The sequence below is a fragment of the Columba livia genome, chromosome 7 (genome assembly GCF_036013475.1).
Source record: "Columba livia isolate bColLiv1 breed racing homer chromosome 7, bColLiv1.pat.W.v2, whole genome shotgun sequence".
NCBI lineage: Eukaryota > Metazoa > Chordata > Aves > Columbiformes > Columbidae > Columba > Columba livia.
Window position 1 is genome coordinate 14,449,149 of NC_088608.1, and position 25,750 is coordinate 14,474,898.

The window sequence follows — 25,750 nt, forward strand, 5'->3', positions numbered from 1 at the left end:
TAACTTTTTCCCTGTCAAGTATCTTCTGTCCTCCCTGGGCAACCAGAGTCTTGATAAAGAGAGGATTTACTGGATGTGACTACTAACAACATCATGGAGCATGTGCAGGGCTCAGTCCTGTGAATCCCCATTAAAGTGTTTGCTGTTCTCTCTAGGTCAGCTTGGCAGATTGGCTGTTCAGACTGTCCTTGTTATCTTCCCATTGCTATCTCATCAGAACCATCTGGGAAACAGCCTCCCTGCTAAGCTAATTGTTTCTAATTGGAATGTCCTGCTAATCATGCCAAGCCCAACGCCAGTCAAGAGTTGGGTTGTTATGGTGCAGGGTTGTGCATAAACCTAGGTTCTGCTTTCTGTTATCTATGAAATCCTTTATTCTGCCGGTAAATGCAATGAAGGGGAGGAGAACGGGCTCCCCAGCATGGAAAAGCATCAACATTTACAGTTAACTACAGATGTCGAGTCATATGGTGCTCTGTACCATCATTCAAGAAGGGCATTGCTCAACTTATATGTAGAAAAATCTGAGAACTGAGTAATATGAGTGATCTGACTTCCAACTAGGTGGTAAGAACATACTCTCAGTTTTACCCTTTTGGCAAGAGTTTGTGGTGAGTTTGTGCAAGCTCATCAGCTGCAGTTCTCCACTACCATTTGCTGCTATAACAACGTGGGCTGTGCTCACATGGCTCTGTGGGCTACACTGACCTGTAACAGGTCTTCATCACAGAGTCATCATTTCAGAGCCCTAGGTCCTGCTGATCCTCTCTCCAAAGCAGTAAAGCATTATATTTCAACTGTTTCTGTGTTCCCTGCTAGTTAATAGTTTTATGCTATTAACTTTCCATTCAAACCTTTTTCACTTAACAGAAGATAAAATCTGGACTACAGTGCAGCACAACAACACAGGGCTAACCAGAGTCCAAGGAGCTGGTCCGGAGAAGCCGTACACCATGCCCTTTAACTACAACAGCAGTCTGGAGCAGCTTGAAGCCATGATAAACAGTGCAGAGTACTGCGAACAGGAGACAGCCTACCACTGCAAAAAGTCACGTCTCTTGAACACTCCGAGTAAGTGCATGATCCCAAATCTTTCTTTGTTAACTCTTATTGATCGTACAGCATGCACAGGCCACACTGTGACTGAGAAGGTAAAAATAATAATAATAAAAAAAAATAAAACAAATAGTAGCATTACAGAATAGAGTGAAAAGCCTTTTTCTTTCTTGGATACCACCGTGCAGTGCCTGTTCTCTCATGCAAGAGGGTCAGAGCTTTGCAGAGGAGTTTTTACTCTAAGTTCATGCATACAAAGGCTCTGAGAGCTTCTACAAGGAAAGTACTCCTTAGAAACCACAAAAGCAGTATGTAGCTGATGGTAAATTGATGTATTTATTAATTTACTGTTTTAACTGTGTAGTCAAGATAGAAAGCATCCAGATTGCTCTAGAATCTTACGATGTTTCTGGAGAGGAGGGATGTACTCTTTTCTGAGTCTCATAGCCCTAAATATGATGTTTAAGGTGGTTGGTAGTACCATTTATGGGGCAAAACTAATTTTCCCCTCATGATAGAAGGAATAGGGTTTTCACTCTGATTTAATTTAGCAGCAACAAGAAAGCAAAGAGTCTGATCAGTTTGTGTCTCTCTGCAGTACCAAATCTCCAGTAGCTACTTGGGATGGCTGTCTTCCACTTGACTCTCTCTTGGAGTCAGGATTTTGCATTCGCTTATCCAGAGAGATGAATGACTTTAAGGGCAGGCTTCTGAATGTCTTCAAAGTCTTGTCTGTCTACTCATAGTGTCTGTATCATCCTTGATTATTATCAACTCTTAAATTCATTAGTAGGTTAGAAAAAATCCCACTGGAAGCCTTAAGGGGAGCTGGCTGTGCGAGTTCCTATTGGGTTAAAAATACCATGAGATGTATAAGAAACCTGCCGTGTTCCAGGAAGGTTACTATAACACTGATTGTTTATGGATCCAGTAATCAGATGTCTTACCGCCAATCTATTTTTAAAACCTGTGAACTATGTCTTTTGCTATCATCAGAATTTACCAGCCAAAACCCACTTGTATTGCTAATAATTTTCCAAAAAATTAATATTAGCATCCATGGTGGAACACAAAGGGAAAACAAAATGCAAGCACAACTACTCATAAAGAGGGGCAACTAATGTCTTACAGACAGTTTCAGTGTTTGTGTCTTCTGTTTCCTGCAACACAACTGACATATTAAAAAAATATAATCCTACACTGATTATTTCTGATTTTTTATTTATTTATATATTTTTTTTAGGATGAAGGCCACAATGTTAGAGCAGGTCTGCATGTATTTGCTTTTACACATTTCTGAGAGGTACTTGGTCATGTATATACTGAAAAGTAAACTATAAGTGCATTTTGAAATACCCCTTGTGTGTTGTGCCTCTTGTTTAGGGACAATTCATAAAGATCAAAACCCATTTCTTCTTTAAAAGGAAAAAAAAAAAAAAAAGTAGTGATAATCTTCTGTAAATTGACAGTATGTAAACTGTCCTACTTCAGGGCTAAAGCTATCTGCCAAATGGCAGACTGGCTAAGATGATTCCTGACAGGCAGCTGCTTCTCTACTTGTCCAGGACCAAAGCTGTGACTCTGACTCCTCAAGGGAGAGGAGACAGGGACAGTGTCTAGTAGCCCAGCTTACGCTCTTGCAGCTGCTGCAGTACCACAGCAGTCCTGACAGCTGACCACACAAGAACTGTAGGACTCATAACTCTTTAGTACAGGTCCAGCTGATAAATCAGAAAAAAAAATATAATCCAGTGCTGTTCATGTGGCAGACACCACAATTTTTTCTTCCTTTTTCTTCTTTTTGTACGTTTTTTAATTACACTTCCAGTTTTTCATCCTGAACTTTCTCAGTAGCCTCAGGCTGTAAGTTTGGCAAGATGTGGAACATGCTCAAAAATAAATTGCTTGAATTCTTGAAATGATAAGATATGGGAAACAATTTGTTCTTAGCTGAGTATTAAGTGTTTTTAAATGATAGAAAAGCATTTTTCCCAAAGCTTTAAATAGCTGCATTAATTGATACTCATTTTGAGGTGAACAGCTGCTGTATTATAGAAGAGCCTAGAGACCCAGTGGTGCTGAACACTGTAGGTGTCTTGAAGATTTCTAAGATTTAAAGAATTTCCATGCCTGTACTTGAAGATAAGCTACAAGTGCAGATAACTGTATGGCATTTTGCTGGGCTCACTGCAGAAAATTTTCACCTGTGTTTACACCCAGAAGTGACTGGAGGGACTTCGATTTGGGATCAGAGCAACAGAACAAAAATCAAAACTCGGGTTTTGTTTCTTGATTTGGCCTGGGCTTCTGGATGCCTGAAACACTATGTCCTCTATCTGTGTTGCCAGGGTATCATAATGTGTAATTACAGTTAATGAACCACACTTCAGATCTTCCTTCAGAAGTCAGTATATCATGCACATGTATTGATGACAATGCTACATTCGTAGGCCAGCAGGAAAAGTTATGCAACCTAATCCAACTGGCTGAATATCAGCACTCAGTAACACTTTGGGCTGAGCCCCAGCAGTGAATGCTGGATGGAAGGGCATCTCCCAGAGTTGTATCTGATCTTGACAGAACTATAAAAGTTCCACTTCTTGCACAGAATCTAATCAATTTCAGAGCTTCCTCTCATTTTTGGCTTTGCTCTCTTTTTTCCAAGGAGATGGAATGCATGATGAGGATATCTCAGTCGGTAGCACCAAAACCTAAAACCCTTGTCTTCAGAATGTAAAAACATTGTCACATTTCAGAGAGTAACAATAAATAGATTTAACTTTCCTTTTGTGTTCGGAATGTTACTATTCAGCAAAAAATGCATGTTGTTACATAGCAATTTTGGTTTTCACAGCTTTGATGTGGGGGAAAAAAAAAAGAGAAAGGGAAAAAAAAAAAGAGAAAAGAAAAAAATCACAAATCTGGGGAAGGAGACAAGCATGACACTCTGGGCTGCCTCAGAAAGAAACTGAGGGAGGCTCCTGGCTTGCATAAAACTGTTCCAGTTTATATCAAGGATTTGTCTGTCTTTCTGCTACCTCTTGCCCTGAAGACATAGGCACATCCCCAGCAGGTATGATTCATCGTAGTCTCCCCATTGAGTTACTTGGATTTACATCTGCAATGTGTCAGACATGCAATCTGGCAGTTGGCAAAGGAGTTACTCATCTCCCCCTCCTGCTGTCTGGAACAGCCTTATCAGTTCTCACTGTCATACTATGGCTTATCTGCAAGCATGTCTTTGAAAACTGAAATTAAACACCCCTGAACTGCATTTTTGTACATCTCTGCCATTGGAGAGGTTTTCAGGAGGTTTGTGAACATCAGAATGAATGTCTGTTTATCAAAGGAATAGCTGGCTTTCTCATGATGCTGGCAAATGAAACTTATAATTTATGACCAGTAATTGCAAGTCTCCTGTGACTTCTCCATGCCTGCTGGAGAGACACCCACAAAACCAGAGCAAACCTGACAGCTGGCGTAATTAGGAAAGTCACCCACACTTTTAGCAAAAAATTGCAGACTTTACCACCACCTCATCCTTAGGAGCACAGACCAAGACAAGGTAGCAGGAGAGGAGGTGGGCGAGTAGGAAGCTTGGGCTACCTCTAAATGTGCTGCCTGTATTCTGGGAATACGAAAATAAATTTAGGTCCCTGGGGCTCTGTTTTCCTTTCTTTATGGGTTTTTTCAGGTAATACCTTGAAGAAGTGGATATGTACAAGAATAGGTGCATATGCGCACATGCACATTTAATTAAACTGTTAACATACAAGATGTTTGAAGGTATGAAAATACTTTATTAACTGAACAAAGTCTCAGCTCTGACTGAATTTGCTCAGTTTTCTAGAAGCAGTGGGTGTACTCAAAGACTTAACATTTGGGAAGCTGCCTCACATCCACCATACCAAGGACTTAAAATCAGTGGCAGGATAGCTTGCTTTATAGTACTTGCCTGACAGTCTGTCAAGTTCATAGTACGTTTGCATAGGTGGGGACTGAGAAAAGAGCAGTCCTAGAACAAAATCAAAGAAATAGGGATGTCTTCAGGTGGTTTTCTTCCCAGCTTCTTCCTTATTTTTTCTCTTTCCAGTAGAATTTCCACACAGTGTCCCCACAAGCTTTGATTTCAAAAATCCATTGTAGACACTACTTCCCTGAACATTCTGCCTGTCCCTCTTAAGATCGATAATGTCTCAGTATTATACAGCTTGCACTCAGGTTTCCACCTCCTCTTCTCCCCTCTGCCTCCCAGCTAGACCTGTATCTTGGTATTGAGCTGTACCATGTACTGTCTGCAGGTCTGTGACCGTTTTACCAGACAGCTGTTTGCCCTCACCTGGGCACCACTGCATTTACCTTTTTTACCTCTGTTATTGGGAGGAAATATTTAGTGCTACCTCACAGCAGGGAGCGTGCCCCAATTTCTGAGTTTAGACTTTAGTTCAGACTTCATTCTGCTGTTGAGACAGTTCAGTGGTGTTTTATCTATGCCCTGTATGTTGCTAGAGCTCTTCATCTGTGCAGGCTCCCTCTTTGGCTCCAGATGAGATCTCCAGTGACGTCAGAGCATCAGATGGGAAGAAATGTCTGCAGGGTCCTGCCTCCAGTAGTGGCTGCTGGAAAGATCTAGCTTAGGGTGAGTACGCAGGTCCGAATCTCTTCAGTACAACCCTCAATATGTTCCCATCATCCACAGTTGCTTTATTAAGGGCATTAGAGTTTACGTCATTGCGAATCTCTTTCAGTAGCCACTATGGATCTGGTGTTCATAAACTTGTCTAATCACTTTTTGAACTTTATTATATTGTCTGCCTCTGTAGCCTCCTAGGAAAGCAAGTTACACCTACTTGCTGTCTACAGAACTATTTCTTTTAATGTGTTTTAAACTAATGTTTTACTCAGTGCACCTAGTTCTGGTGTTGCTGGATGCAGTGAATCACAGTTCTGCACTCATCCAGTGCTTTTATAGCCTTTTAGTTGCTCCTCATGAATATTCTCTAACTCTAGTATTTTTTTTTCCACCAGAAGTGACACACAGTGTTCTGAAGTGTGGTTTGCACCCAGGTTTCATATAATGGGAACACCATTTTTTTAGAGCAGATAAATCTGAATGGACAAAGGAGTGTGAAGCCTGGATTCTTAGTATTTTTTTTAACCTAAATGTACCACGAAGTGATATAAAATGACCCATAACAAGCAGTCATTTACCACTGGGCTTTTGCTCACTATTATTTTATGCTTTTCAAATATAATTTCTACTTTATCATTCCAGGTTCTTTAAAATGTTATTGCATTACCAGGACACTATTTGTCATTGTACAAAATAACATAGAACAGGGCAATGGGCCCTCAAAAAGTGGTTCATATTGAAGGGAGTGGTTGATAGGTGGCTGGTGTAGATTGTATGTCGTAATTATTTTGGGGTAATTAGGATCCCCTTCTTGAGAATGATTGTCTTGCCGTCTGTGTTTCCATCACCATACCTTGTCTCTCCTCTCCAAAGTGGCAGTGCTGACAGCTTCTCACAGCACAATTTTAGATAACTTGTGCTATATTTAGAGACTTTTGAATAGAGTTTACCACAGCAATACAACATGCATGCTTATTTGTAGCGAGAGATTTAGAGGCCATTTTTAAAGATGCTTTATTTTTAGTAGTGTGTAGCTGATTAACATGCAGGTGGTCCAAGCAGAATTAAAAAACTGTTGTGTGGGCAAGGTAACTTGGCATCCAGCAAGTATGCACTTTAGAGTAATGGAAATATCATTATCCCAATTTCTGACTTTGCTCCCCATATACAATCCATCCTGACTGACAGCGAGGTAGAGTGTGCTGTAGCTGTAAGGAAGGAATGGCAGCTGCCTGCATTACTTCTCCTCTAGTCCTGTTGTGCTTCTCTGAGATGACAATGCAGCCAGGAGGCCAAGCCGCGGGAAAGACATGGGGAAAAATCCTTGCTCGATCATACACTGGATGGCTTCTAACCCAGTGGGAGTAAAGCAGGATCCCTCCTTGAAACCTGTTGCAGGAGCAGACAGGTTTAATGCTACCTGGCTCACTTCTGGAGTGAAACCAGAAGGGCAGGAGTCTCTTGGGACTACTCCTGTGGACAATAAAGTGCCATTATATGTGTTACCTTTAGAAACAGAATGTCAGGTGAATTTTAAAATATTTCTCAAGGTGGGGACTGATAGGGTAGTGAGGAAGGAGCTTGTATGTGTAACTCCTGTTTGCATCTGTGGAACATGTCCTTCACACTTCTGCTGGCACCGGATATTTCTGTTGGTTTTTGGGGGGTGTACTTTTGTTTGCTTGTTTTCTCCCATGATTTTTTTTTACGTCTAAGGAGTAATTCTGGAATTACAGTTTTACTTTTTTTTTTTTTAAGAGGCGTTTTAAGCTTACCTAGATAACAGATTTGTCAGTCAGTCCGAACTGAATAGACCTACTATGTTTTACTGACATAGGAATTACCTTTTCCAATATACAGGGACCTTGTACCAGAGGTATTAATGAAGACATATGTAGGACAGGTAAATGAAACGTAAACCTAAACAACAGATTTTGTGTCTGGAACATGGAAGTAATTGCATGAATTGGTGGTCCTGTAATGAATTCAGTGCTGTGTACTGATGCTGTGTTTGCTCAACCACTGTAACCCCTTAGGTTGGGACTTTTGTTTCTGAAAATCATCTGGTTTGGAATAGAGTCGATGACAACTTTTGCTCAACCTGTGAATCTATGGGCTTTTATAAGTGCTTATAGCTCAGTAATCCTTGAATTCACGAAATTCTGCAGTCCAAATAGGAGTTTGGAAATTGATAGTTTATGCACATGTGCCAGAACCAAACATGTCCTAATGATACCTCTGACTTGAGAGACACAGTCATATAAGCTATGCATACATATAATTCAAAGAAGGAAAGAATTACGCTATTTTTTCAGGCTATCCCATCCAGCATTCCCTTAATCACGAGCAGTGATAGTCTTCTCTAATTTTGCAGAACTCAGCATATTGTTAACAATAAATAAACAATGGCAATTAGAACCAAACAGCTAATCCATGGCTTGTTACATTAATGGGTCATTAGCTGTGACAGCAGCCTGTCCACCATTCAAGAAAGCAAGCAGTATTGCTGCCTGAGCAGAAAAGTGTGCCTTCTCCCTCATTAGAGCCACAGCAGGGAGCCTGCTGTCATCACACTTCCATTTGTCTGCTTCTTTCAGCTGTCCTACTTTGAACATCTTGGGTTCCATAAGACTCAAACTGTCTTACTTACATTAAGCTAATTTCTTTGTCAAATTTGTGCCAGTGTGGGGAGAGATGTTTTCTGATTTTGGAGAATAGAAGGTGTAAATCATGGTGATGAAGGTGTTCTCAGCTGACCTCTTCTACCAAGACACCACATAAGAGAAGCAATAGTAATTTACATTTCTATTCACGTTACCGTTGAGGATAACAAAGCATTTGGGGCTGTAATCTCTCTAGTTTTATGTGTGGTTTGGGTTCATTTGACTCCTGCTTTAGATCTGGGGAAAAAGGCGCATACAAAGGAAGGCACCTGCTGAAAATGAGATGGGATAGAGCAAGTGAATGGAACAGACACCCATATGCTTTGATTTTTGCTTTAATTGGTCTGACCTATCCAAGAAGGCAGAGGTGGTAAGAGGCTGTACACAAAATGAACAGTAGCATAATTTAATTACATACTGTAATTAGGAAGAGAGAAAACATAAGCCGATGGAAAAAGGAGTCAAGTTTTTACTATGTATAGATTGGATTAGACTCAGATTCATTGCTTGTAAATTATAAATCCAAGAATTTTACCTGCGTTACAGTGTGAAGATAGCCTATGGGAAATGCATTTTCTATTTTTGAAAGTGTGAAGGCAGAGATGGGAAAAGAAACAATGAGGATCAGCTGAAGGCTGTATTTTCAGATTCCTTTGTGCTTAGTGTTCAAAATGTCGCAGAATAAGAGCTTTCCCTAAGAGTATTTAGTTTAATGTTTTGCTTATCTGATCCATTTGATGTTAAGGGAAGCATAACAGTATCTCTTCTGTCTGCTGCTCTCTTTTGCAAAAAAAAAAAAAAAAAAAGTAAAATAAAATAAAGGAGGTTAAGCAAGCATGCTTTGAGGAAACATCTCCAGACCTTTGGGGAAAAAAAAGTTGTGAAGTTGTGTACTCGTGTACTTCTTCCCCTCCCAAGAAGTATCTAAAACCAATTGAGAGTTGATTTGGGGAGGATCAGATCTGACTGATACTTGACAAGTAGTTATAAAGATGTGGTGATCTGAAAGAAAATAACCCTTTTAAAACTGTCTTTAAAGAAGTGTGGGTTTTTTTGTTTTGGTTTGTTTGTTTGTTTTTGTGGTGGTTTTTTGTTTTGTTTTGGTTTTGGTTTTTTCCCATATCTGCTGGGCTAAAAAGATTGAAAACAAAAATGAAAAAGCTTTTGAGCCTGAATTTGTTCCAAGCCCCTTTGATAGCAGGAAGGCTTAGGCTCTAATGGAGACTGGTTTAGCCAAGGGGTGTGTTCCTGCCCAAGCTGTCCAGGACTCAAATCAACATCAAGACCCTTCTTCCTTTGCTCTCTAGAGCAGAATTCAAAAGTCCCAGAAGAAAACTGGTTGACACATATGTGGTCATTCAGCAAGGAAGGCTTGATTCTGTGAGTTTTTATGTACCTACGAAATTACGAAGGAGGCAATGGTATATTCGTGTGAGGTGTAATGAGCTGTTTGGTATAATCAACCAGGTAAGGAGAGAAAGTTGTGATTCTGCTGATTTGTAGACCAGGAATAATATCATCAGTCTCAAGCATCAATCAAAACACGCAGACTTCGTCCTCATCATCTCCCAGGTAGTGTCTGTATTTTGCTTTCTACAGTGGTTGATTGTAAAGGGAGACGTGTGAGAACCTCAAGACTGTTGCCTTTATTAGATGCTTATATGCCAAATGGACAGCCATGACTTCATTGTTCATAGATGTTCTGAGGAAAGACAAGATTGAATCTATGTATGGGTCTGCATGCAGTCAGATGCAAGAGGTAAGGATTCATAATCTGATCTTCAAAGTCTGTCTCCAGTAATGTCAGCTCAATGCTCGAATTCATCCCATTGTTGATAGATGGTTGTTCTTACCCGTGCTAATTAGACGGAAATAATTACAATTATTCTACCTGTTGCCTGGTCATACCTGTGACTATAGTACGTGGTTTAGTTGTACGAGAAGAATCTTGTCTTTCTTTGTAAAGGGCAAGAAGAGACTATGTGTAATTAAGAAACAGTGCCCTTGTTTTTGGAAATGCCCTCTATTAGAGCTATTGAAAGCAGGCCTGCATTTCTAGGATGGGATCCATGTGGTCTTACTGTAGCTATCGTAAGGTTATGTGTTCATCATGTTCTTCCAGGCAGAGAGATACACAACTGAAAGTGAAACATACAGCTTACTTCAGATATCTTTCTAAACAGGAACTGATCAAATTGATTAAACATTTTATGTTCTCATGTTTCTGCCTAGTGAGCAGCATCTCTCCCAGCTATACAGTTTTGTTTATTTTGTCTGTGCTACTGAATTCTTGATGGTTTAGAACATAATTTATTTGTTTATTTTTGCTAAAACAATAGTTCAATTAATTGTGGAGTCCTAAATAATGCTTTTTTTTTTTCCCTGTTTTTTTTTGCTTTAGTGTTGAGCTTTTGTATGGGTTTTCTGAGATCTGCTGGAAATTGAAAATGCGTTGCAACCTTTTCTCAGGCTGGGTACTAGGAGGATATCTCAATTTTCTGCTTAGGCAGTACATAAAACCTTTAGGAACATATTTCTCAGTCAAATGTACTTGAAATTGGCCTGTAGGTTCATGACTTTTTATAGTTGAACAACAGACACATGTGCACAAACGTTCACGTAGCGTGTTCCAATGTCTCATTTCTTTAGAAAACCATGTTGAGATATAAAACGTATATATGAAATACATATAATATCTAAAGTTCACTGGAATCAACAGGTTTAGAGAGTACTATACAGTTTCTGCTGACTGTCCTAATGCTGGGAGGAAAACCTGAAATTTAAAATAAGATGCAGATGCATGTTTTTTCTCACCATGCCAGATACACAAATGTCTGTCTCCTTTTTAGCACAGGAACAAAATCTTAAACAAAATAGGCATCCTTAACTCAGCTGAACTTCATCAGCTTTCATCAGTCTTCATAGATCTTTAGACACATGCTACTGTGCTAGATTCAGTGCTTGTCTGCTTCATGTGCTGCGTGTTTCTTTATCCACAATGCTTAGTTTCATGTCCCCCTTTCCCTATATCTTTGATTTACCAAAAAAAGTTTAAAATGACATGTCTGATTTACAACTGGCAGTGATTCCAATATATTAACATTAATACTGCATGAGAAGTGGTCCCAGTAGCTTAGTCTGCAATCAGTAGCCATTTTCTGTTCTTCTTTCTGTTCAGACTGCCTCATTCAATGTGATCAAAATGTTGGCAGTGGCACTTGTTGATAGAAAAGATTATAATGATTCCTGGCTGTTCTTTTTCTCAATTTTGTATTACTGAACCTAATTCAAGCCTGACAGGTTTGTTTTACTGATGAGTCCAAGCCTATGATCAGGTGTGTTCAAAAGTGATCAGAGGTCTGAAAAGTGGTTCTGAAGAAAAAGCAACATCAATTACATTATATGTTTATTTTAAATACTATATTTTCTTTTAGCTGCTGATCCAAATAATTGGTACAGTCCATAAAATTATCTATTGATACAGACAGGGTGCTTTCCTTTTGGGAAAGTGTGTATTTGCATAATTCTGTAGATATGTGTAGGTAGGCTAGGAGGAAGAGTGAAGGTAGTCAACTTCTTGGGCTAGCTGGATCACTGTCAGGCCTGGTGCAAGAAAAGTTACCATTGCTTACTCTTTTCCCCATTGTGCTAAAGGTTTTCTGTACATTAGCATTTGTTTACCTCCCATTGTTATTGTGATTTCAAGCTCTCAGATTTTATCCATGAAACTATTGATGAAACTATTTTGGTGTGTAACAGAAGTTTAAGGGCTGCTCCTCAAAGAGAGATCTTTATGACTGAATGCTAACGTAACAGAGTCTAAGATTCTAGGACAAATTGTGTTCTCTTGAAATAGGCTCTGTTTTAGCTCCCTTTGGCTTTTTCTCTGGCTATGAAAAGTCAGTTTGGTCCACTTATTTTCCCATTTTCATGTCTTATCACTGAACTGTGGAAGCATTTTTCAAGTTCTGTTTTGGGTTCTTGTTTCCCAGAGCATCCAGGTTCAAAACAGTGCCAGCTTTCTGGGTCACTTCCTTCCCAGCACACGTTTATGTTCTGGATTCAGACAAAGAAATTGTGTTGCATTTTGTTTACAGCCTCTGTGAGACAGGCTAGGGCCACCAGTCAATCTGCAGAACATTAGAAATACCTACTTAATAGAGGCAGAATTTTATTGAGTGAATAATTACATCTATTATTGCTGAAGTAATCACCTTAGATACAACCGATGCCTCCAGAGGGAGGTATGTTCTTTCCAAAATGCCACCCTGGACAATTCATTTTACTTCCGTACAAAGCTCCAGAATGTGTCTGACCATATTGTACTACAGGTTGTCATGTTTTTGGAGGATGAAATTTATGTTCCGTGAAATATACCATTGCCAAAATTAATAGGTAAATGAACAAAGTGAAACAGACCGTTAGAACTGTTGTAATATTGTAGTTGCTGGGTTGTGGCACAAAAGCAGAAACTAATGCGTAAACATAATCATATTATAGTGACAGGAGCTATCAATGTATAGTACACCACTGTGGTTACACAATGGAATGCAGTCAACCATTATGAAATATGATTTAGCAGACAGGCCAGATGCAGGTATTCTTGCTTAGAACAATACTTTCCTTGGCTAGTTTGTTTTAGCTGACGGAAAATGATAAATGGCAGCTATTTCTTTTCTATCCTGCTGGAATTTCATTTCAATTTCACTTTGATAATTTTCATAATCCTTTTTTTTTTTATATATATATAATTCTGGACCACAACACTGAGATTTTTGTGTTTGCATAAATGTTCCTGAGGCATGAACAGATTGTTCCTGAATATTTATGCAAATAGGAATTCAGCCAAGGGTCTTCATACTAAATGCTCACTCTAACACCTTGAAGTCTTTGATACCCTTGTCTTCATTTCTGCTCTAAAACAATGCTCACAATTTTAAGTGAACACTCAAACAATATCTAATCAAGATAAACAATTCGAAGGCTGAACTGTGTTTGTATGATGTAATTAAAAAGCTTTGAATAACTACTATAATTGTAAGATTCCATTAATGGACAGCTTGAGAGAAGCTACAATATTGAATTATTTAACTAAAAAAAATCCAAAGCTCAAAGATATGAAGGATCAGATCCATTGCTTCAGTATATTTCTACTGATTTAGGCAAGTAAGATAGTGGATTAACTACTTAGTTATTGCATCTTTCATTAAATTCCCCTTTAGTGTAAAACAAACTACAAAACACAGAAAACTAAAAATTCAGATACGTAGAGAAGCTAACAACTGCATCTATAGCTTCTTAATGCAGTATTTGCAATCAGAGTAAACACTTAGGCACTGACGGATTGAAGAAAAACAATACTGTGTTTCTGCAGTAGAACAGACAGGTATACCCTGCACAACTGAAGTAGAGGTGGGTGGAGAAACATTTTTAAGCTTGGTTACTGGAGTGGTGCAATATAAATTAGAATACCATCTCTGGCCATTTTTCAGAGCCAGGAGAGGGACTGATGGAGGAGCTTCTTCAGATTGCTATGCCACTCAGGAGTTTACCCATGCAGGGGGACTTTGTCATTGACTGACTAAAGTAGATTCAGAGCTGCTTTATTCTGCTAAAGTGGTTCAAAGTAGTTGGAACACAGAAGAGCCTTGGGTATTCAACAGGGAAAAAAAAAAAAAAAAAAAAAGAGCCAACTGAGGTTGAAAATAGAGAGGTAAATCTGGAAATCTGAGTCCTCAAAGTCCTGCTTCCCTTTATCAAGAGAATGCTGTCTTACTGTTATACCGTGTTACTTAAGATGAGAAATTGCTGTGAGAGATGAGTGTAACCCATGACAAAGCAGTGAAAACTTGAATGTGCTAAATGCAGAATTAGGTGACTAGTTGAGTGATAATATATTGCCTAACCTAATGAAAAGACATTACCTTTAAATAATGGACCACATTGTAGATTTAATTATCCCAAGGCAAGGTAGTAGGTGCTTCATGCAGACAAGGTCAATTACCTTATCCAGAAGAGCCTGTTTGAAGTGTATTATGAATAATTCACAGACATAGAAATTAGCTTTGAAAAAGTGTCCCAGCTATAATGTGGTGAAAGCATTCAATTTCTTTTTTAATGTGTTTAAGATAACACCCAAAGGACAATTATGTCTGCTTAACTGTAAGACTACTTAAATGACAAGAAATGACAATTCTGTGGTCAAATTCACATTAATGCAATATGCAAAGGGAAGCATTATTGTCGTGGCATAACTGTATCAGGCCACAAGAAACTGACTTCAAACCTCATCTTGCAGTTTTAAATGCCGAATGAAATTTGATTGAAGATTGATTCATTTATAAACTTTCTCAATAGAGAAGACACAGTGGCTGACGTACTAGTTTTGTTTATTTTGTTTATTCAGGGCTTGTAGTTCTTTAACTTTCTGGTGTGAAAACAAAGGTTCAGAGCAATTAACTAATTTGTGTGATTTTGGAGGGTCTGACAAACCCAAAGGCAGAACCAGAACATTTAATTTTCCATCTTTAATCAGAAGACCAGTCTTCTGCTATAAGCGCTACATTACACTTGTTTCTAAGACTGTATTGTTCCAGTCTAGGACTATTTAGTATTAGAGTTAGAATGATGACAATAGCCATGGTAGCAGAATGCATACTCACTTGACATATGGTGACCTTAGGTGTGAATTAGAAATGCAATAAAACTGTAAGTCTGGGGAATAACATGCTCTCTCAGCATATTTTGACTCCACAGGCAAAACAATAACCTTAGCTTTCTCTCTTTGACTTTGCAATAAGTGGTAACGGCCAGGGGAAATCCCTCGAGGGCTGCAGTTTTCTAAGATGCCTGGCAAGAAGATGGCTAATTCATCAGGTATTTCAGTTTAAGTGTTTAAATGTAATAGTGACATTTCATGGCCTTTGAGTTTACCTGCTTTATTTGCTTGAAAGGGAGAGTTCAGCAGAATTTTAGAGGGTGCTATAGAATCGCGTATCTAATGAGGCATACAGCTGGCCTAATCCTGTTTCCATTCACGTCAATGTCAAGAATCCCATTTAGTTCAGCAGACAGGGCTGAGATCTCTGGCACTTTCAAAAGATGGCTTGAATAAAGGGGAATAAAAATTTGATACAATGTCCGTTTATATAACAAGCTGTTAAAATATATGATGAAGGAGGAAGCTGACACAAAGAGACAGGGAAGAAAACTTTCTTAAAGCAAACATACTGAAAAATAGAAAGCATGATAATTGAGATTTTGGTATTTTCTATCATCCATCTTTTCTCCAAGGATCAATAATCAAAAAAAAGCTTAAGAATTCCCTTTCCTTCCCCTTCACACAGTCATTGGCCTCCACCCCAGTGGTTTCTGGGAGGACTCGATAAAGACTAATTTGAGCCTAAGAGACTTCATAGCTGATGTACTTATTTGCATGCATGAATGTGAACAGATGTTTACATAGTAGTGTTAAGTAGGCCAGCTGTTTAGGAGTCATTTATGTATTTTATTTAAAAGTAAAGCTGTATGGCTAAAACCTTTACTCACAATGTGGAAGAAAAAAGAAAGCCAAATTCAGATAAATAAATTTATTCTTGTATTAGGGATTTGATTACTTTATGCACATCAGTCTTCTGTATCTCTGAAATTACAGATTCGTACTACTGCATCTTACCTGAATCTCTGGGCATCTGCCCTTTGTCTTGACCAGTTGCGTGTGAGTGGAAAAAAAATACATAGCATGGCATCAACATTGCCAAATGTCATTTGTCTGAGAGTGAGGGAAGGAAAAAAAAAACAATACTGAGACGAGGGAAGGGGGAGAAAGCCGTCACTTCTCTTTACAAGAGGTTGCATGTTGCTGATTGTTTCTGCAATCTGTTCTGAAATGACGCATACATCAGGGTAATGTTTGTTGTTGTATTTGTTCTGCTATTCAGATGAGAGAAAATCATAATCTTTAGGAGTTTATTACAACCGTTAACATGTAACTAATATTTATTAATTCCTTAATGTAGATCTGAGTAGAAAAGCTTACATTACAAGGGTGTACATGTGCATGCAGGCATACGTACAGACAAAAGAAGCTGGAGGGAAGGGCTCTCTTATATTTGTAAAGTAGTTTGTCCCTCAGGGATTCCTATTTTTTTCCATCTGGTACTGATGTTAAAATAAGCATCTTGGGTCTGATCTTGTCCATGATTTCATTTCCTCTGAACCCTGTCCCTCTGGAGCTCCATGTCATGAAAAGACAGCAGGCAAAAGATGTAGATAGTCAAATGGGAGTACTTGAGCCCAGTCATTTTTTGCATAGCTGTTAGAGAACTCTGAAGATATCTATTAATCAATACCTTGACAATACCTTACACAGGTCTTAGACTTCCCTGACTCAGTTGTATTGTTTCCACCCAAGCATCGCTACATGAGGTAGATGCTTACATCTCTCCAAACCAGTAGCAGACAGGATTTGTAGTAGGTTATACTTGTCTTGAGGAAGTTACATTCAGTTATGAAGCCTTACTGTTGGAAGGAAAGATGACTATGTGTGTGATCATCTTCTGGGATTTTGATTCACAGCCTTGATACAGCCCTCAAGACAGGTTTATATTTTATCAACTCTGATGAAAGACCTATGGTAGAAAGTTACAGTATGTGTAAAGATCTTGATTCTTTCTTCAAGAAGCTTGTAGGCTGACTGGACAGCTTCTATGATGGGTCTTCCTCTCACCATTAAATACAGAAGGCACATAAATGATGCCATCTCAGTTAAGTGCTGAAAATTAGATGAAATTAACACAAGATTAATTACTGTGAAAATAAGGACTGTGGCCTTGTTGACTGTATATTCCATGTGAAGAAAGAAAATGAAAAATAATAAGTGACATGCTCATTGCAGCCTATGTGATCCTGATGAGTGATGTGATGGCTGGAGTTCTCTCAAGAATCAAGAGCTGTGCTCCACTACTGCCAAGAAATCAATGAATGAGGCCAGGTTGTCTTCTACTGGCCCAGAGCCACTGGTGCCCAGCGTAGGGGCACCTGGGGGCGTAGGGGGTTATGGAGATGCATGTGTTTGTTGTGATGGGAGAATGAGTCTGTGTCTCCATGCAGTTCTGTTCAGCATTTGGAAAAATAGGAAGGACTGATGGTTTCTCATGGTTGCATGGTTGTCATTCTTCTGCAGCCTCTGCGAGTTCCAGTATTCACTGCAGTGGTAAAGCTGTGGCTGAGTTCTTCCTTCTGCTCCAGGAGCAGAAAACTGTCTTTTGAGCTGAATAATAGTCTCTGTTAGTGACAGCAGATCTACGGAGCATAGCTGAGCAGTTCATATTCTATTCAGTACAGTCTGTGCATGAATGTATATACACACCCATGTATATATCCTTCTGTTTGCTACGGTTGTATAGAGAGATATACAAGAACCTGAGACCAATTAAATAGCAAAAACTGAATAGAAGATCCATTTGAAAGATGTAAACTCGTTGCTAACAGGGTGAGGAAAAAAGAGCTGCAAATTGATTAAGCTGTTCCACAGAGAAGACAGATTGTTGTCATCCTGACCTTTAAAGCTGGTCAGGATATATCAATAGGAGCATCTTCTGAGTACAATATTCTGTGATTTTTTTTCATTTATATTCTCTTGTTTTTCTCCTTACACATTGGCTTGGAGCCAGTTCATTTCATGGTCTTGCTTATACATATGTTCTGCTACAGCTGCATTTTTCCAAAGTGCCCAATTTTGCAGCACTACAGCCTTCCTTAGGATGACAAATGATGTCCCTGCTGGTCTGACCAACAGAACTGTAATTGCAGCCTGAGACGGGGCCAGCTGAACCAAGGCTGTGCTGCAGTTTGGGTATATCCTTAAGTTGAAACTTGACTGCATTTGTTTATTTAGTGAAGTTTCTGATTCCGCCACTTAAGGCATTAACTGCTGACATTAATTGTAACATTGAGGAAAGCAGAATTGCTCATCAGTTGAAAGCCATGTCAAATCAGCAGTTATTTATTTACCATTGTTCTGTAATGTGTAGTAACACATTGGACTATAAAGAAGTTTAATGTGTTGTCATATTGCTTGCAGCCTTTCAGAGATACTGGGATGTATTTCAGTGAGTGTTTGCTTGGGTTTTTTTGTTTGTTTGTGGGTTTGTTGCTTGGGGTTTTGCTTGTTTGTTTTATGAAGAACTTTAAACTAGACTTTGTCCACTGTTGTGCTGCCTATCCAGACAAGTGCTGTTATGATCACAGTGAGTACAACTGAGTGTTGTCTTTTGCCAACTAACATGTTTTGAGAGCAAAAAGTAAACCCTGTGAGATTTAAATTCAGTAGGGATGTGATGGAAGAGTAGGAGGGGAAGCTAAGAGCATGGTTTTTACAGTGCTTGTCCAAGCTGCCTTTTTGGCTAACAATTACTATAAGACTCAGTAATGTGCCGGGATTATTCTCTAAACTCTTTTCTGGGTGTAGGTTTCATCTTTTGGTTATTTACAGTGCTTGTCTTTTAGAAGACAGCAAGTATATTGCATGCTCTACACAGGGACTCCTTCAGCTGTTTAGCATAGATTTAAATATACTGCTTTTATTTTTTGCCTTAAAAAAAAATACAACTAACCAAACAAACAAAGAAAAACAAAACAAAACAAAAAACAACAACAAATAACCCAGACTCTGACTTTTATATAAAGCTGAATGGAGGGAATTACACTGGATTTCCCTCTTACTGAAGATGCTCATCTGCCCAGTTAATTTTACAGACAACTTGAAATGTTCACATCTCATTTTCTGAAGGATTCTTTCCAAAACAGAAGCACCACCCCAATAGTTATCAGTTTTTAAAAAATGTCCTCATTTATTTAAATAGGTATTGCAGCTTCAAATTCATTAATAATATGTTATTACCTCTTCTGATTTATGTTCTATTAAGACTGTTTTTCTATTTTTCTTCCAGTTCAGAAATTCAGCATGTTAACTGATTATATTTTATGATTTCTTTAAGATCTATCTAAGCCATGGAATTCAGTAGTTATTATCATCCACTTACAGGAACCAGTTAGTGGTTACACTTCAAAAAGGCACTCTGTGGAAATGATATTGTCCCAATTGCTTTCTGATCAGATTCGCTCCAACTAAATAGATGTTATTCCCTGTTAACCATGCTGTATCAACCTGAAAGCTGAAAGACAAGGTGTGTTTTCATTGCTCTATGAATCAATATTGCTAATACAGATTCTGTGTACTCAAATCTAGATTTTATTCTTCCCAGAAGCTACCATGACAACTACAGTGGGAACAAAATTAATCGATCTTTGTGGACAGTTGTCAAATCAGAAGATAGTCCATTTCAGTCAGTAGTGACTGTATTGGTGACGTGTGATCAGGAGGGAAAAAGAAAAGTAATAATAAGGATACTTTTCTCATTATTAATGCTGGTAGTTAAAACTGCATATACAGGAAACAGTTCTGTTGAGTAAGGTAATTCCATTTTTACTCAGACACTTTTTAAAATGAAGTGGGGGGAGAAGAACCATTATTAGCATATGTAGTTTCTCCCAAAGGATGAAGCAAAGATTGCTTTCCACAGCATGTTTTTCTGTAACTTATCCAGTCTCCTATTAAAAATCAAAAATATCCCCATTTTATTTTCTTTTTCTAGCCTATCAAAATGCATTTTGCTGTGAGCATGTTCCAGCACACCTTCTATGGGTTCCTGCAAGCACTGGACTAAACCTTTTATTATTTCCACTCACCTTTACTCCAGTTGACTCATGTACATAGACTTGAGCAACCTGCTCTCAATTATTCACTGGCTTCCAAACTACCATTAGGCCAGGCTGTAGACCTGAATTTTGTGGACTTTCTTGATGAAGGGCTCATGCTGGTGTGTAGCTGCAAGTGCATGAGGCTGCAAGTTGTACAGAATTGGGGGATTTGTGATATGGCTCCACGGTTGCACCATGTTGAGTGTATGGGATGCAAAGTGCTGCAGGTTGGGTCGCTCTGTTTCTCTTCATCCATGCCCTATCCCAAGAACTTGACCTCTCACTATGGATCTTCCAAGAATAAATGAGTCAAATATATAATTAATTTTCCCTTTTCACCCCCTTTAGAAACAGATCTGTTAGACCTTTATTTCAGTCACTGCACAGTTGCAGATGGTGCTTTAACCTCTCACAGTGGCAGCCACAAAATTTGTGTATGGAATTCTTACAACCCAAATCTGTTTCAGAACAGCTTGAAGCATGGGGCTGGCTGGACTAGAACATCTTAAAAGGTCCCTTCCAGCCTCGACCATTCTGTCCTCCCGTGAACACTCTGATGCTCAGTGAGTGCAATTCAGCACAGCTAACCTGATTTCACTGGAACAAGATGCATTTATACCAGTTGCTAGGTCTGGCCTTTTTTGTCCCTCGAAAATAGTAGTGAATGAATGAGCTGCAAAGTGTCTCTTCCTGGCAGTCTTTCCTGGGACAGTTGCTCATAATGTTGCCTCACTTCAACATCCTCATGAATAATGGTTGAATACTAAGTTTTCTCGTGGTGAAATGATTGAGGTTTGGTTTGATGCACCATTCACAATTTTGATGCTTCAACTGTTCTACTCTGTCCTCTGCAATGTTATTTTTAGGTTCTGAAATTACTTTCCTCTGTGAAAACTTAAATAGCATTTAAGAATAAAACCCTCTGTGATAAACCACTTATCTCACTTTACAGTAGTTTATAAGGTGCACTAGTTCAGGAGTCTCTCCTTACCCTGTAGCCCTTTCACATCCATTTTAAAATAGAAAGAAAGATTTGAGGAACTACATGTGATCTGTCTAAACTTACAAACTCATCTCTTCCATGCTTTCCCCATTCCATGTAGTTTATGGTGACCTAAAACCAGGCCACCTCAACCTGTGAGCTCCTAAGACAATGAGGGTAAGACTTCAGTAGCATGTTGAGGGACTGGGATGTGTTACTAGCTGCATACAGGTTAGTTATGAATGTCACTCCTGTTGTCTTCCTCAAGCCCCAAGGAGCCACTGAAGAGCATTGATCTGCTGCAGATACAGAGATCCTCAAGTCTTAAACACATATGATACTTCAGTGCCCCATGGTGTTTTCACAAGAACTGGAATGACATGATATGGTTTATCTTCTGTTTATTAATCCATTAATTCAGTAATTGCTACTACTTACGCTTGCTAACTATTTGTATATTTATGCCGAGTAGCTGATTACGAACAAAAGACCATTGTCCTGGGCGATGCATTGAGCCACCACAGGAAATGACCTTCCAGTAGAAATGAGTGAAATAGTACTGGTGAAAAAGGATAAGAGTAACACATAGGAACTGAAAGAGCCGTGCAAGAGCAACAAATGATGGCATCCTTTTATTGCCATTATTCTTACTGGCTACACCTATGACATAGAAAAAAAGGTCCAGATATCTACTGAGCGAGACTGGCTCCTCTGGCACAGGCAGGGTAATGCTGGAGCCCACTGTGGATTATCCCTGGTGGTTGTTCGCTTGCAATTGAACGCAAGACACTTATGGGTTTCTGGTCCTAGCACAGAGTAAGGGTGTGGCAGGACATGCATCAGTGTCATAGGCCTATCTGTTAAAACAATGCAGGGCTTCTTTATCTGAATTTACCTGGAGGAACAGTAAAAATAGGAAAGGAAAAGGGGAATGATGAAAAGGAAAAGGAGTTGAAAGCAAGAAGGACAGGTTTGAAGTGAGGCTGAGCTGGAATGCAGGAGATAAAGAAAATAAGATTTTTTTTGTTTGTTTATTTGTTTCAAAGGGTAGAATATCTAGTCTATCTACAGCAAAACTCTTGAGGATTCAAAGCTGTTATTTTTTCTGTTTTATCATTTGTCCCTAAAAGCTGTAATCTGCTCTGCATTTTTGTTTTTGGCTTGGGTTGTTGTTGCTTTTTCTTCCTAACCTGCATGGCTTCAGCTGTTCCCATAGTTTCTGTTACTGGCTGAATTCCCACTTGCATCTTTCAGGAAACTTGTCACTTGGCCAGAAATTTATTGAGAAAACAACCCAGCCTGAGCTGGCAGAGGAGAATGCAAGTACTCATAATATTTTCATCCTTCTTTGGCCTTCAGCAGAGACATTCACAAGGCATAAAATTTTAGTTTTGGATGTAGATTCATTCTTCCTCAGCATATAAAAGTGTTTGGGTCTGAAATCCTTACATCCATCTTTAAATCTGTCTCTCAAAGAATTGGTAAGGATTTTGCTTTTACTGAAGTACTGTTAGTGTGTGATGGCACAACTCTGTCATTACATCTCAGCAGTTCTGCTCATTAGCCTTCTGTTAAATCTATAAGCAGAAAAGGTCTGTGTTTATTTACCTTCTTTCTGCCCATTCTCCTCTGTGAGAATATCTTAACAACTCCAGGAAGCAAAGAGAACACCATGATAACAGCTGCTCCAGAGGGACATGCAGTTTCTTTGCTTAAGAGAAAAAGATGTAGACAAATGCTGCTGCATGTTTTTTTCTTCTTTTTTTAAGCAATTACTTCAGCCTGTGACTCTGTGTGAAAGCAGTGCATGTTGACAGCAAAGCTGAACAACAAGAAAATGTCATCTAAGTACTGCCTTTCTTTCCCCTTTTCCTAACCACACATAAAAAAAATAATTAAAATGAGGGGACAGACTTTGTGACTAAGTAACATTTGCCCAGGGAATAAGTCCACTGGCATTAGCAGGACTACTTCACTTTTGGATAGCTGGCCTGAATAAGAGTTACAGGATCTAACCAGAAACTAAAAGCAAATTCATTATGAATGTTACTAAAACTGGCCAGCACCATTGCTACTCAGTCCAGAATGGCATCTGTCTTGCTGTGGTGATTGATTAGCTGTAATTTCCAAAGCAGTTGTGTTTGTCATCTATGAAAAATGGGGTAGTGGTATGTGGGTTACAGTTTTAAGAAAGGAAAAGGACAGTAAGAATGAATTGCAGAATTGCATGGGGAAGGTTTTGAGTAAAAGGGAGGAAGTGTTAAATGGTCGTTATGGCTGTACTGAAAAGAGAAGAGCCAAGCATAAACGGGGTGTGTGTCCACATGGAAGCAGAGTAGCATGGTACAAAAAAGCTCACTCGGTGAATAATGCACAAAGGAACCATGTCATTGGGTATTCTCCTTTTTTTTTTTTGCCATGGTCCATGTTGTGTATATTCCTTTTTTTCCCAGGTAACCAGATCTTGAGTTAAAAACAGGGTTTTCTTTGCGAAGCGCAGAGATCCTACCATATTGAAGGGCAGTTGTTGCTTCCCTGTGTCTGGGCCAGAGCCTCGAGACACCCTCTCTGTGGCTGTAAAGCAAAGAGCAACTTTTTTCACTGTTAAATCTCAGCATCCACTTCAAATAATGGGTGACACATGCTGGTTAATGCATCATAGCCTGAGTTTACCCCACTTTGTGTTATTAGTGCATTCTCCCAGAGGTGGGAGCCGATTCAAACCAATACAGATTCCTAGTCATTAATACCATTAACCTTTTCACTGAACAAAAACCTCTAAAAATATATTACTTTTGTCTTATCCACTAAATATGGAACATTTCTCCAATTTGTCCATACTTTTGTCTAGAATTATTATAAACATTTTTTCACTGATTTATCAAAAGTGTATTTTTTTCTTGTTGAAAATGCCAAAGGGGAAGAATTTGGTTTTACTTCAATTTAATGTTTAAAATTTTGATTAAACAGGATAGTAAAAATGTTGCAATGGAGAAACATGCATGGGAAAACAACACTTTGGTAACTCTTAAAAAAAATATTGAGACACAGTTTTCCCTCATTCTCACTCTCTCACCCATCTCTCAATTTTTTTAAGAGATGTTTAAAAATGGGTTAGCAGCTGAGAACATAATTTGTACTCTGAATTAGCCTCTGGATTCAGTTATTCAGGTTGAAATTGCCTCAGATGCTTGTGTGTGTGCATATATACAGGTACATATTAAAAAGTCTGCTAACTTCTTGTTTCACATAATGTTCAGTGTGTGAGGTGAGCCATTTGCAGGATTTGATATTGTTGAACCAGTTAGTGCAAGCAGATATTTTATTTTTTGAGTGCAGTAGGAAAGAATTGCCTTTGATTGTTTTATGCCATTCTACAATCAATCATATATCTTGATATGTGAATCTTTCCTTTTAAGAGAAAATAGCATAGATGTAAATTAATCTACGTGTTCGTCAGTGAGACATATAGATATAAGATTAATAAATTCAGTTCTACTTAACTCAGTTTGATTTTGGAGGAAAAGCTGAACATAAAGTCTGCCAAGAGAATGTTATTACAATGCAATATGGCTTTAGAGTTTCAACAGATAGATACAAATAAATTGACTTGCAGTAGTGGTGGAAAACACCTTTAACTGACCTGTTAGAGTAACCGGTGTACCCCAAAAGCTTTATCTGCCCTAGGGCTTTGTAGTTACTGAGTCAGACTTTAGGTTTATACAGCACAGGAGTTTAGCAGGGGATCCAATTTATTTTCTTATATTTCAATCATTAGACTTTTGTTTGTTGTAATAACAAGCACCAACTGATGTGAACAAATCTTGAAAAATATTTTAAATATAATACTATTAAAAATGCGTGGCTTTAACTCATGTTATACAAACATAAAAGCCAATGATTAGACTCTCTGCCTACATAAAGGTAAACTGAGTCCACAGAAGTTGCTTGGGATTTATACACATAGTAATTAAGTCCTAAATGCTGTTGCAATAGGCTGTTTCTCCCCCTCCTTCAGCTTCTGAGTGCCTATACAGATAGTATTTGAAAAACTTCTCAGCTATTTAAAATGTGAACAAGTCTAAAACCTTTAAAAATAACTTGCATGGCTAGCAATGTCAATGCCCTCTAATACAGAAAATGAGAGAACTGTCATTACAAGGGAGATTTAAGAGGACTGACATGTTCCTGTGAGCTGGTAGAGGGACACTGAATATGCATTCAGCCATTCTTGTCACTAGAAGAGCCAGATACACATTGCAGGTGAATTTGATCTCAAGCTGCATCTTCTTCGAAGGATCATTGGAAACAATCTCCGTGTGTCTGCTATTCTTTTCTCAGCCCTTGGCCTCTGTGCTTGTGAACTGTACCATCCATACCAGCCCTGCTTCTGCCGAAACAGATTTCACACAGAGAACTAACAAGGAGCAGTTTAGTGCATTGATAGAGCAGGTGCTGGAGATCGGCTAAAGAACTGAGATCTGAAAGGAGCTTACTCTCTGTGCCTTCCTGGAGAGAGAAAAACTGAGTTCTTGTCTGTGTGTTTCTGTGTTGTATGTGCCAGTGTTTCCAGGGTCTTACGTGGCTATTCGGACACACACAGAGTAGCTGTTGAATAGACCAATAGAACACAAAGGACCAGCCTACAGATAC

General features: G+C 38.8%; 1 protein-coding gene across 3 annotated transcripts in view; it reads left to right on the top strand.

The window, feature by feature from the left end:
- Positions 1 to 25,750, top strand: part of CNTNAP5 (contactin associated protein family member 5) — a 307,043-nt gene that overhangs the window by 217,258 nt on the left and 64,035 nt on the right. For all 3 annotated transcript variants that reach the window (XR_010474008.1, XR_002408012.2, XM_021280776.2), the window contains exon 14: positions 871 to 1,071. Coding sequence is in view for 1 of the 3 variants with exons in the window: in XM_021280776.2 (XP_021136451.1) it covers positions 871 to 1,071 (201 nt within the window). In the remaining 2 variants the exon portion in view is untranslated. The remainder of the gene's footprint in view (positions 1 to 870; positions 1,072 to 25,750) is intronic.